We start from the raw sequence: 13,920 nt of genomic DNA, 5'->3' as shown, positions 1-13,920 counted from the left end.
TGTGTATTAAATTTAATGTCAAAGATTTTAAGCAATATTTGGAAATATAACTGAACTGAAATCTGAATATCATGATATAGCTGTTTTGTTTCCAACTGTAGGATAACATTGTATCTCAGATTATATCTTTTGAAAGGACATTATGTATCTTTTCTTTCAATTTCACGTTTCAATTGTTAGCTTCAAGAATGTAACAATCGTAGTGGCACATACATAATGTATTAGGTAAGTTGGCCTAAATTACATCCAAAACTGAGCCGCTCTTGGTAAAAAAAAAACAATCGTCATTCCAGACATTATTTGCATTTCAACTATTTTCAGACACGTCACTTTTCTTTATAATCTGTCTGACAAACTTAAAAAGAGAAACTATGAAACAAAAGTACAAAAAAAAAAGAGAAAACATTCAGCCACTGAAGTTGCATGCCAGCTGGAATCACTAAAGAAGGTTCCAGTCATCCGTTCCCCACCATGCAGTTTCAATCCAGGTACCTCCATCTGTCACAGCAATGCCACTGATTGTACCTGTATTTATAAAGATGAATTACCTTAAAATATCTCTTTCTTATTAACTGTAGAAATATGACTATTGAGTTTTATATTGCAATACACATTAGCACATGTCTACGATATTAAAGCACAGTGTAAAGATATTTCGATCACTAAAACGTTTTCATATAATCTGATGAGAATCACTCATAGAAACATACCTGTAAGTGACATGCTGCCTGGTCCGTCCATACCGTACGTTGCATACATGTCATTGAAACTTTGTCCTCTCGTATCTTCATACGGGAAAGTTTTAAATTCCGTGTATCTGAAATTCATAATTTACATATTCTTAATGCGGCTGTACAGAATATCGACATATTTGAAGCAAAATTAATCAAAACACGGTAGATCTTTCAGTACTTGTAACGATTTTACACACATTTTTTAAAATCTTTATTATATTGTTTCACATCCCACTTACATCGAAATAAAACATGAGGTATGGAATGTGAATATAAATCTTTATTATATTCATATTCCATAAAGATTTATATTCATACTCCATACCTCATGTTTTTATTTCGATGTAAATGAGATATTAAACCTGTTTGACGCCATATAACCTGTGTTGGTGCGCCGATAAACCCAAATAAATATTATTATATTCATAATCACCCTTAGAACAAAATAAACCACCGTATGAAAAGTATTCCATTAAGTATAATCCTTAACTTTACTCCTTTCCTTTCTGTGTCACTTTCCAAACCCTAAAATTTATACAAATAATTATTCAAATGCAGAAGTGTTGAAGAAAACAGGATTCTGTTCAGAAAGGACACAAGCAATGTACGAAATATTGGGACTCGTTATATTTGGACTACTTGTGAGTAGACCTGCGTAGGCTTATAAGCGTAATCAAAATTGATTTGGTAATGATCAGCCTGATGCGTAAAATATTCGTATTCTAGTTCACCAAAATTATTTAGCTTGCGGCTGCTATCAAAAAAGCTCCCAGTTACACTTTGTATTTTCTTAGGGGTTTATGCATAACGAGAATCTAGGATGTGCTTTCCTTACTGGCCGAACCATTTTATCAGAAGTATTTGAGTACGACATTGAAGAATGAGGCATATTAGATACTTATATACCTTTAAGCTAGGTTTCTGATTGACGCATGCCTTTTTGTTACAAATTTAAGAAAATGACATAAGTTACTACTTATATTTTCTCCTTATATGAACTTCTGCATTAGAATGTAATTCTTTATCAGATGCTGTTAAAATTGGTCCTAGGTATTCATTAGTTTCTTTAGGTATTTTATGTATACAACCAAGCAACGATAATGAATTGAAATTTCGCGCTGAAAAAAATCTACCGTATAATATGTTTACAATATTCATACGTATATCTTACCCAGCCATGGCTTGCAGTTCATTAAAGCATTCGTCTGTAAGTGCATTCCAAGTAAAACCATCGTCTTCACTCACAAGAAGGGTGACATTGTCATTAGCTTTTCCAATCACTATTGATGTATTGCTGACAAGCGCAATGATATTACTTAAGTTGTCGTCAATTTCTAGAAAGAAATTTAAGTGAATTATATGTAGTCAAAAATATAAAAGGTAAGGGTAGATTTCCCGGAAGCACAGCGCACCAAAAATACAGCTTAGAGTAATGCATCGCAAAGTAGCCCACAAAAAAAAAAAAAAAAAAAAAAAAAAACTGTAATGGAAAATTATTGTAGACAGTTTGCTTAAATATCAAACAACAAGTACGTTATAAATATTTGCAAAATACAAAATAAAAATGGGGGTTGGGTAGTAAGGGTTAGATAAAAGGGTCGGATGTAGGGGGAAGGTGGAGCAAGAATGATTATTAAGCAGGGAAAGCTTGTCAAGTTTGTCCTAAAAACACTTTTGAGAAATACAAACAGTTGTCTTAAGTTAGCATCTGGTCTCTCAATTCAGATAGAGATGGAATTTGTGTATTAACATTATTCCATATAAGTCAGTGGTAGGGGTCGTGTTTCAGGTAACCTCTGATGGACAAACTCAAACAAACCGAGTGTACTATTTGAATCTTCCCTTCCAATTCACATATCTCTGCTCAAAACTTTCTAAATTGGTGTGTATCATTTAGAATGTGAGTTCATTTGTTTTGGCAACTATTCTACAAGAAATACAAAAGCTAATATATGTGAAAATGTCATTTATTTTTCCAAAATGACGAATAACTAAATAGGACAATTATAATCCTTCTAAATTGACTAAATTAGCAATTATAGCAAAATTATTTACCATTCAAAATTGTTAATCGGTTGCTAAAAACATAGGTGGGCTACATAATACGCCACAAGCAATATAATTGCGATTTTGTTGCTTGGTTGCGTTCTATGCTTCCAGAAGATTTTTTCACACATTTTACTATTTTATAAACTGATTTGATGCTTTCCCTTGAAAACAGACATCTATTCAAATAAGATACTCTTTCAAGAGTAAATTAAAGTTAAAGTAAAATAATACAATGATTTTTTAAAAAAAAAGTATGATGACAAAATGCATATTTCAAACAAAAAACAAAAATACAATAAAGTGGATGCGTTGGATTCTGAAATCACAAAAAGATTGAGAGCAAAGTGTTATCATTACATTGAAAGATACTGACTCTTGTGCTCATGTAAAAAAAGACTATAAAGGATGAATGTGAGCAAGACAGCTCAGATATAGTCCTTAACCCTTACCCTGCTAAATATCTAAAATGGACTGGTCTATCATTCAATTTGGGCAATACCATTTATTATTCAAAGGGGTGTTCACTGAAAATTTACTAACTGAATGGCGAACAGTGCAGACCATGTTCAAACTGCACGGATGTGCAGGCTGATCTTGGTCTGCACTGGCCGCAAAGGCAGAATCACTTGCCGTCAGCAGGCTAAGGGTTAAAGCGAAAGAAATCAGAACTATATATTGCAAAAACACAAACACACACATACGAGTATACACTTGTAAACAAAAAAGTCGTAAAATCGTCATAATTTATATCAATTAAACATAATTATAAAGAAATGAAACAGATCTTCTAAAATTTAATATAAGATGATACCTAGCCAAGACGCTCCATTATCATCCGAGAAAGAACAGTACACATCTCCGCTGCATGTAAAATATTCATAAAAGTATGAACTACATATAATATTTAAGTTTATCAATGCTCAAATGATCTCAATATTTATCCGCAATCAAGACTGAAAGAAAGGCAATTTTCAAAACGTTTAGGAATGATTTGTAATGCAGACACCTATGACCAAGACGACGGAATCTTTTTCTTTACATCAGAACGATATGAAACTAACTTCTAATCAAAGTTATCAATTACAAATGTAAAATAGAAATGATGACAGAAAAGCTAACTTACCCAACGCTCTCAAGCCCGCAGACAAAAATGTTGCCCTTGGCACTATCAACAACGTAGCTTTGCTCAGTTACGGGCGTGACTGTTTCCGATATTGTTGAACAGTCAACTGGAAAAATTATAGATACACCTTTTGGTCATTATGAAATTTTCATTAATTAAATCTAATTGATAAAGAAACACAATTCAAAGAAAATTATGTAATTAACGAAAAGGAATGAGCTGTAGCGTCAATATCCTGTTACAGGTTTATATACATTCATTTTGAAACGGATTATATATGGTTGTAACAAGACTTTATAATCCCAATGTATGTTAAAATAGACAAGTACCCTAGGAAAAAAAAGCATTTGCTTTACATATCATAGATTATATTAAAGCTTTGTTTAAAATGTGTCGACCACATTTTCCGTTATGAACATAAAATACATTAATTTCTTGTTAAATCCAATTTCTAATAATAATAACTTACTTAAACATTTGTCAAATGTTTTAATTTTGATGATTGTTTTTGATTACATTCCTTAATGGCATTAACTATAATAGTTCATGTGCAGTATTAAAAGGAGTGCTTTTCTAACCATGTAAGTACGCATAATATCTGTTTGGAAAGCTGAGTCAACTGTTTTTAAGATAAAAAAAATCATTATGGACCTTTAATATTAACATAATTTGTATTTTTATTAATTTCGTTTTCGTTCAGTAACGTTGGTTGTGTTTTAACGGAAAACGCGTAAATATCAATACTCTTCAGAATAAATAAATAAATTAATTAATTAAACCATGTCAAAGACGTGTTGAATAAAATATTAGCATCTCGTCCACCTACCTGTCGGTCCTGTGTATTTTAGACCTTTGAGTTCCAAACGAAGACCAAGTAAACATGGGCCAGAAATTACCCTGACGTATTGCGCATTGAAGCGTTCAGTCTCATTTAAATCTACGTCATACACGTCACTTACAGAACCTGCACCACTTACACTCACTTCAAATACCTAGAAGTTTTTATTCAAATGCGATTTTTACTAGTTATATATAATTTTAATGCAGTTCACTTATAATATCCAAAAACGTTTCCTTCAATGAAAATATAAACACATGTGGCGTTCCTTGTACCCAGGATTTTAACTGATAAAAATCATTGAAATATATTTATCATTTCGATTCTAACAACGCATTTCACAGTACTAACTTTTCAGTGTAATACAGCATGAAATGTATTAAACCCAACGGAAGTGCATTCTTGAAGTCACAAAGTCTGATTGGCTGAAACTGTTGACATACGTTCTAGTATAAAACTACTGTTCTTCGGGGTGTTTTAATAGGACTGTGGTGGCTGATTTCTGCCATTTCGTGTGTTCGTGTCGGCGTGGCGAAATGTCGAAGTAACGAAAGGTCGAAATAATGCTTATTTGTCGTGTGTTCACCTTTCGACTTTCGAGGCGAATACACGAAGTAACGAAACACTGAAGGCAAAATAACGAAATTCCAGAGGCGAACACACGGACTTTTGTATTAATCACTTTTTGTATCGGCGGGTATTAAAACTTCGTTATTTCGCCTTCAATGTTTCGTTACTTCGTGTATTGGCATCGGAAGGCGAAATGCGAACACACAAAAATTGAGCTGTTTTCGACCTTTCGTTACTTCGACCAGCCGACACGAACGCGTGTAGGGTCTGCCTTAATACACTATAGTAATGGCACAAAATTGGGCGTAATGTATATATGAATTTAATACCAGAACTGAAATACTTGAAGAGTGACATATTTTATTGCATATGAAACATTTTCTTTCATAAATTGAGAAGATTTTTTTTGAATAAATGGTAAAACACATTATCTAGATAGCATCCAAAGTTCAGGTCGGCGTAATGACATGCCCCGTAAGACTGACAGAGGCTTAATGTATGTACAAATTTAATACTAGTGATAAAATATCTACACAATGACATCGTTTATGGAATATAAATCATTATCTTTCGTTTTAGAACAAATATTATTTTATAAATGGTAAAACACAAGATTTAGATAGCATATTCATTTCAGCAGCATATGTGTAATTGTTATGTGCATGCCTACCGGAAGGCAAATACACGAAAGGTCGAAATTGCACATTTGTCGTGTGTTTGTGCCGGCGCGTCGAAGTAACGAAAGGTCGAAAGATCGAAAACTGCTTATTTCTCGTGTGTTCGCCTTTCGACTTTCGAGGTGAATACACGAAGACACGACAAAAGAAGGGCGACAACACAAAGTTTTGATACCCGTCGACATGAAAAGTGATCAGTACAAAAGTTCGTGTGTTCGCCTTTGATATTTCGTTATTCCGCCTTCAATGTTTCGTTACTTCGTGTATTCGCCTCGAATGTCGAAAGGCGAACACACGACAAATTAGCAGTTTTCGACCTTTCGTGTTTTCGTGTATTCGGCATTTCGACCCGCCGACACGAACAAATATGCATTATTTCGACATTTCATGTTTTCGTGTCTTCGACATTTCGCCTCGCCGACACGAACACACGAAATGGCAGAAATCAGCCACCATACAGGAGAGAAAACATGTGTTAACATGGAGAGCTTAAACGTATTCGATGTTTCTCATTACAGATCTGGTGCAGTCGTTCTGCGCATATCACAAAATCATTATCATGGGGGCGCACGACAAAAATACGCAAGTTTTTACATGTCCGCACGCATGTAATGAATGATATGAGTAATACACTGACTAAAGGTTAGGGTTATTATTACCATTGTTACAGAATATATACATTAAAGATACTCTTCGTTCCGATCGCTTGAATCCGGTTTATACTGGTGTTTGGTATATATAAAGCGTGCTTTTCAAACAGACGCCGCTAGTTGATCAAGGGTGTACGAGGGGCGTTCAATATGTAATGTTACTCTGCATGTAGTTCCGTAACCGCTTGTTATTTTTAGATGCGGTTTTCGGCACATTAAAGAACAATTTATTAGGAACACAATGTTATATAAATTATAAAAATTGGTAGATTCAAAGTTAAAATATAATCATTTGAGTGAGGTGTACTCGGGTATACTAGACAATTTTATGTCCAAAATATTGTGATTGTAACATGCAATTCCTTGATTGTACTATTCAACAACTAGAACTATAGTTCAATTTTAGGTTTAAACAGATAAAACAAATCATGACTTTCACAAACACATATGAAAACTAAAATAAAAAGTTTATAACAGTTTTAAATTGAGTGTGTATATTTTTACTCGAAAAATGATAAGGTGAGTACAATAAGCCTCTGCAATTTTGTCAGGGGCGATAATCATCGTTTAAAAAATTCTTGTATTTTAAGTTGATACTAGTACCTTAATTCTCTATTGCGAAACTAGTTCTTACAACTTAGATTAATCGCTCTCAATACATATTCCAGATGGAATCAACCTCGAGTTTAGATATTTTAGTTGTGTTGTAAAACTAAAAATGAAATAAATAGTTTAAAACAAACGCAAACTCATCACAAATTGCTTTACCTCGCAGAAAAATGATAGAATTTTGTGATTTTACAAGTGATTCTATTTTTCTGAGATTATTGATATCCAGGACAAACCTAAATTATTATTATTGTCCAGTATACCTGAGTACACCTTACTCAAATGATTATATTTTTTACTTTGAACCTACCGATTTTTATAAATTGTATAGCATTGTGTTACCAATAAATTGCTCTATAATATGCCGAAAACCGCATCTAAAAAAAACTAGCGGTTACGGAACTACATACGGAGTAACATTACATATTGAACGCCCCTCGTATAACTTTGAAAGTGCACAACATTGAATCAGATACAATTTAAGAAAGAAAGACAAAAACATAACTATTTAATACAAGATATTAATTTTGGGTAAATTATCGCATTGGGGTATGGCATGCATAACTGAAACAGATTACAGAGAACATAAGCATGGAATGAAGAGATAAGTTAACATTTTCTTGTTCACAACTACTTATATTTGAACGATAAAAATATTGGCCTCATACCAGTAAAAAGTCGGTCGTAGAAGTTGTAGTAGTTAACCGCTACAGGTACTTGCAGCTGTAGCAGTTGTAGTAGTTAACCGTTTCAGGTACATGCAGCTGTAGCAGTTGTAGTAGTTAACCGCTTCAGGTACTTGCAGCTATAGCAGTTCACTGCTGTAACTGCTGTAACTTCTGACTGGCGATTGATTTGACTAAACCATCACCTCATATATGATGTTTTGTCAGTTAAGTACTTATGCAAATAAACCTCGGCATTGTATAAAATATGTTAAAGAACCTCATACTATAGAACAAAAAATGACGAAACGAAAAACCCATACCATCTGAGATATGCCAGTGTGTGTCATGACGTCATACCAGATCACACCGTCATCACTGAACTGAAGCTTGAAAGAAGCCACGATATCCTGATAGCTGTTTGTTGTAGACTGTAGCTGTAGACCAGTGATATACGCCGAGGTTCCAATGTTTATCTAGTACAGACATGAATAGAAAATAAGACCGAACTTTTGGCGGTTGGAACATTTTCTTAAGTTTGTATTTGAACGCTGAATGTGTTTGAGTATTACGTGTGTCTATATCTAAATTGTTCCATATTTTAATACACGATGGTATTACTGAATTAGAATATATTTCGAGACGTCGAGCAATTGTGGCATACAAAAATGTAGTTTTCATTATTTCTTAAATTGAATGTATTAGGACCACGAACTGTTTCTGGAAAAATATCTTTCAAGTAACCAGGTAATTCGCCATTATTGTATTTATAAACTAAAATTAATTTCAGCATTTTTCTCCTGTCCGACAATAATACCCATCCAATTTCGCGAAGAAGTTAATCTAAAGAAACAGATGTAGTTAAGCCGGTTACTATTCGCGCAGCGTCATACTGAATACTATCGAGAATGTTTTTCTCGTACAAAGTACAGCTATCCAATACTAAGGAGGCATATTCAATAACCGGTCTTAAATTCGATATATAAATTTGATTAAATGTATGACTTGTATTAAACAGGAAACATACCTTTAGTACAACAAAGGTATGTTTTTAAAATATTTGTATGTTTTAAACAGGAAACATATAACTTTTTTTTATTAAATTCATTCCGAGAATGGTGAGAAATGACAAGGGACGTGTTTTTTGTGTGTTTTTTTTTTTTGCTTTCCAATTCGCTAAGCACTCCGTGAGAAAAGCCGAGTCAACTAGATCGGTTGTCCCTTTTTCGCCCTACAAAGCGAGTATTGCAAACACTCGATGAAGGAAACACGCATATGCGTAAATAGAAAATACTTATGGCTTTTAAAATATTTGAGATGTATCAGAACACAACCTGTAAATATTCATCTGTACAAAAAGGAGCTCCTCTGACGAGCGGTTTCCATCCAGACCCCGTGTTCAGTCTTGCTTCCTCCGGCCTATTTGTGTCAAGGTAGGACGAGGCCGTTATCTGGCAGTTTTGAATCACTCCACTTTCCATTCCTATCACATTTGGTGACTCTAAAAAAGCAAGGATTACCTTATTTCGGGCGGAGTTTACTTTTAGTATATATTGGACAAAATAGTTCTATCTTGCGTTTCTTAAAAATCTCAGATGGTACCATCCGGGTTCCATACCGAGTCAGACTTATTCCTTAGATTTAAAAAATCTTATTTGTGCACATGATTTTATACGCGCATAACTATTAACATGTGAACATATAAATTGTACGCCATATTTGTTTGCACATGCACGTACTAAGCAAGCAGTCATATCTTCAAAACAGCATTAAAGTAAAGCAGACTTTCGATCCAAAATGGTACGATCGTAACCCTAAACAAACCTGTACTGAAGCCAAACTCGTACACAAGCAGCTGGGTGTACATTACTCCAGTGTCGGCTCTGTCTGGCCTTTGGGCGCCTCGAGTTGTCATGTCTACAGGCAAAACAGTTTCAACATAGTCCATTCCCATTGGCAATTGTCGCGCGGGGTCAAGAATAAGATTGAAGGAAAATGATACATTGTCTCTAAAATCTATTTCAGCAATCTGAAAAAAATCAAATATTAGAATTAAAATTTAAAAGTTATGAATAATTTAAGCTAGTGGACTCGTGCTGCCAATCGTCGATTTCCGTTCGAGTACGTTTTATTCGTGTGTTATTTCGGCATCCTCCGATTTTTACAGAAAGCCATACATGTTGAGTTACATTGACGGCCGAAGAATTCCGAATTGCCTAACGAGAATATTTAAGCCGCACCATGAGAAAACCAACATACTGCATTTGCGACAAGCATGGATCCTGACCAAACTGCGCGGATGCAAATGCACTATGTTGGTTTTCTCATGGTGCAGCTCATTTAATCACAAAGAAATTTCCGCGTGTCATTACGGGTCCACTACTTAAAAACAATTATATTTTACCCCCGAGCTAACTGCATGGCATCAAACTGATATTACAGATTTTAACAGATATATAAATATTGGAAGGCGGTATTTTATGCAGTATGCATGACTCATTGGCAATAGACGTGACGTGCAGTTTATTGACTCCGGGCCAAATTGTTGTCGGAGGTTACTTTAGTTCAGGCGAATCTTCATTTTTAGTCGTATTTTTTTCGAGATTGAATTTGTTATAAAATCATTTTAATACCAAAGTCGAGTTTCTAAACATCCTGTTTAAATAATGAGACATACCGGATGAAGCTGACAATTAGTTAGTACTTGTCTGGCTTAGGTATAGACAATGTAAGTAATTAATTAACTATTTAGATGACATTTTCACAAGAAAGTTAGTCCGGTAAGGCGTTAGAGTGAGTGAGTGAGTGAGCTGGGTTTTACGGCGAATCGACACAAAAAGGTCATATATCGCCGGGTAGGCGTTAGAAGATAGATACAGAAGACTATCCAGTTCCAGTAGATTCCCTAGTTAATGCATGTGTTAGGCGTGTGACACACAAATGAGTCTAGATCAATCAAATATCATTCTAGTGCCTTACCACTAGACCGCATATCAGCTACTCTGTTCCATTACTAGTATTCTTTGTTGGTGTTTTAGCGCCGTTTCTCAACAGTATTTCTAACAAGTGTTCCTGGATCCTGTACCAGTACAAACCTGTTGTCCGCAAGTAACTGCCAACTTCCACCATGAATAAGCGGTGGAGGACGAATAATTTCAGACACAATGTTTTTTATCAAATCCTTGCGCAGAACATACGCCTCGTCTGTGGATCGAATTCACAACCATGCGATCCGTAGATCTGCGCTCTCCCTAATGAGCTAAGTGGACGGGCTCTCTTTACTCCTGTGACAGAATTGTCTAAAGTAGATGATATTTACCGAAAAAGACATTCCAGGCTCTGGAAGATGAGATATTTGGGTGACATTTGCATCTTGGAAGTCAAACACAGTGTCAAAACCAATATAATATGGCAGGTACACATTTACAAGAACATTTTGGGCATGCGCAGTTGAATTTTCATGTAGGTACAAGTTGACTATGCCTGTAACGTTGTCTCTGAAAAGCAAATATTCAATTAGTCCAAAATATTTGTCAAAACAATTATTTCATACCTGCTACGAACTCGGCGTGCACCGTGTATTGGTCCACAAACAACTTATACTGCGGTAGTTTTCTTTTCGGGTTTAACGTCGCACCGACACAATTATAAGTCATAATTTTTATGGCAACATTCCAGCTTTGATGGTGGAGGAAGACCCCCCAGGTGCCCCTCTGTGCATTATTTCGTGCATTATTTCATCTCTAGCGGGTGGCTTCCTCAAATGAAGAATTCAACGCCCCAAATGAGGCTCGATCCCATATTGATGAGGGGCAAGTCCCCTATACTGCGGTAGTACACAGAAAACGTGCCTTAATTTTAACTGATCTTTGACTGTTTATAGTGTTCAAATTTAAAGGTTTAACAAAGAGGATTTTTTTCTTATAATAAGTACGTTTTATCTTATGATAAGAAATAATGCGATGCAAATCCTATGAAAAATATACTAACACTCAAATATCGTCTATTTTTGCCTTTCAATTTACTTACATTTTCTATTTCCAACTTACCCCGACGTCTTATTAATGTAGTTGGTTAGTGCAAATAGAAATATCAAATGAGGTGCTTCTATGCCGGTTATTTGTACTTCAACATAAACACCGCCTGCTACAGATAATCCTGAAGCGCCATCTAGTGTCACATTAATTGGAATGATACTTCCTTGCGTATTTGCAACATGGTCGGCAACCATTACAGTAATCATAAATACAAGCTCATTCATTCCGGTACTGTTTGTTTCAACATATGGATTCCTTTCTGTCATGCCTATGAAACAGATTAAAACACATGTTAAAAGAAGAATTTGGTACAGTTCTATATTATGGAACTCATTACAAGATGAAAGACGAAATTGGACCCATCTTTCGATATTGGTATATTATTGTTAATAAAATCTATAAGAAGACCCTTTGGCAACATGTAATTCAACCATACAAAATAATACCAGAAAGAACATTTAACAACAAAATCAAGAAGTATTTTTAGGTAGTATATAACACATGTTCTTCATGACGATTTCACAAAAAATATAAAGACTAAAGTACATAGTATTAGCGTTAAAGCTAATTCAGATGAGTGCACAAGAAAGAAACAAACAGATACCTGTATGTGTAACTGGTCCGACTCTATATACAAGACGTATAGTCTGTGAGTATGACACAGAGTCATTTGACAGCAGTGTCAGAGTTCTATTTTCCAAACACGACAAACTGGGTCCAACCCAAGCGATTGTTGCAGATTCAAGGAATACTGATGATAAAAACAGATCGCATGAAAATTTAACAAATCAGCCACATTTCTTCACATAATTATGCCAGTTACGATACCTTATATATTCAACATAGAAGATAATTGTTTCAAGCATTACTATCACCGACAATATATAATGATGCATGTATATTGTAATGTGACAGGTACAACAAATATTTTTAGATAATATGTATGAGAAAAATACGTTATACGAGACAAGGTATGAGGTAAAATACCTGTATATGTATGACAAAATTACATTTATTTTAGGAAGGCATACAAATCAAAAGTATCCATTTTCTCTGACTTACCTAAAGAGTTTTCGTTTATGACAGGAGAAGTGATGCTCAGAGTAAATGTGTCAGTTATTTGCTCAAACACTGCCGTAGCATTCATTTCAACTCTTTGTCCAATAAATCCTTGCACGACACTTGAGTTTGAAAAATAAATATTCCCCGCAGCCTGTTGAATAGGAATTATAGAAAATAAACACATTATAACCCACCATTTTGGGTAAAAATATTAAATATGTAGTTTCTCCATTATACTTTTTCACAATAATTTCTTCAAAATAACCGTATTGCAATGAATTAGGATACTGGAAATACTATATGAACGAAGAAGTTTAGATATATGAAACTAGTTTATAAAATTCGGATTCTCAAGTTATTTTATTTATCAAATAGTGTTTTAATTATCATAATTCGTAGTTTTTGTTACAAATGTACTTTCCACTTTCTGATTATAGAGAAACATTGAATAGTTCGCCTGTGATATGAATAATTATGTGCTAATATCTGGCCGAAATGCAAAACTTGAAGAAAAACCAGATCGAAATTATTTCTTGGTGGTAGAAATACATTGTAATAGGCATACCAAAGAAGGATCAGGTGTCGATGCTACAGTGTATACCATCGACTCCGTCACCTTCACATTTGGAGAGGTTGCATCATAGAACACTTCAACAGTTAGTGTGAGCACATCGCCTACTGTGACAGTAGAGTAGTCCGGAACGCATACAGCCACTTCAAACTGAAACTGTGTAACAGATCAAAAACTAGTGTCAGACTAAACTTCAAGTGTAAATAAAGTAGAACTATTTGCAAAATGATTTAGTTTTGTATGTAAGTTAGATGTACATATAGTTATGTTTAAGTATATTTTGAATGCTAAAATTATAGAATTATTTAACTGAAGAACGAAAAGTATCTTGCACA

At 34.5% G+C, this 13,920-nt stretch overlaps 2 protein-coding genes across 2 annotated transcripts; both read right to left on the bottom strand.

The window, feature by feature from the left end:
- Positions 1 to 270: 270 nt before the first annotated feature.
- On the bottom strand, positions 271 to 11,403 carry LOC123530551 (lactadherin-like). The gene is made up of 10 exons (XM_053521051.1): positions 11,235 to 11,403; positions 9,740 to 9,944; positions 9,250 to 9,416; positions 8,239 to 8,391; positions 4,733 to 4,898; positions 3,907 to 4,012; positions 3,595 to 3,644; positions 1,906 to 2,068; positions 711 to 817; positions 271 to 525 (listed from the first exon to the last, which is right to left on the bottom strand). The coding sequence occupies exons 1-10, from the start codon at positions 11,244 to 11,246 to the stop codon at positions 440 to 442; spliced, it is 1,215 nt and encodes a 404-aa protein (XP_053377026.1). The 5' UTR covers positions 11,247 to 11,403; the 3' UTR covers positions 271 to 439.
- Positions 11,404 to 11,960: 557 nt separating this feature from the next.
- LOC128547653 (uncharacterized) lies at positions 11,961 to 13,156 on the bottom strand. Its single transcript, XM_053520702.1, has 3 exons — positions 13,015 to 13,156; positions 12,557 to 12,703; positions 11,961 to 12,220 (listed from the first exon to the last, which is right to left on the bottom strand). The coding sequence occupies exons 1-3, from the start codon at positions 13,097 to 13,099 to the stop codon at positions 11,961 to 11,963; spliced, it is 492 nt and encodes a 163-aa protein (XP_053376677.1). The 5' UTR covers positions 13,100 to 13,156.
- Positions 13,157 to 13,920: the final 764 nt, after the last annotated feature.

This window comes from Mercenaria mercenaria, chromosome 13, assembly GCF_021730395.1.
Source record: "Mercenaria mercenaria strain notata chromosome 13, MADL_Memer_1, whole genome shotgun sequence".
NCBI classification, from domain to species: Eukaryota; Metazoa; Mollusca; class Bivalvia; order Venerida; family Veneridae; genus Mercenaria; species Mercenaria mercenaria.
This window is presented reverse-complemented; position numbering and strand designations above follow the sequence as displayed.

What these genes read in the sequence shown, in the direction of transcription:
- LOC123530551 (XM_053521051.1), bottom strand. An exon ending in GTACAGATGAATATTTACAG is followed by an intron (nt 8,392 to 9,249) that starts GTTGTGTTCTGA and finishes TGTCTGTACTAG; the next exon opens with ATAAACATTGGAACCTCGGC. An exon ending in TAATGGAGCGTCTTGGCTAG is followed by an intron (nt 2,069 to 3,594) that starts GTATCATCTTAT and finishes ATTTCTTTCTAG; the next exon opens with AAATTGACGACAACTTAAGT.
- LOC128547653 (XM_053520702.1), bottom strand. Translation starts at nt 13,099, where the DNA reads ATGAATGCTACGGCAGTGTTTGAGCAAATAACTGACACATTTACTCTG. An exon ending in CATAAACGAAAACTCTTTAG is followed by an intron (nt 12,704 to 13,014) that starts GTAAGTCAGAGA and finishes TTTTATCATCAG; the next exon opens with TATTCCTTGAATCTGCAACA. An exon ending in CGGACCAGTTACACATACAG is followed by an intron (nt 12,221 to 12,556) that starts GTATCTGTTTGT and finishes TCTGTTTCATAG; the next exon opens with GCATGACAGAAAGGAATCCA.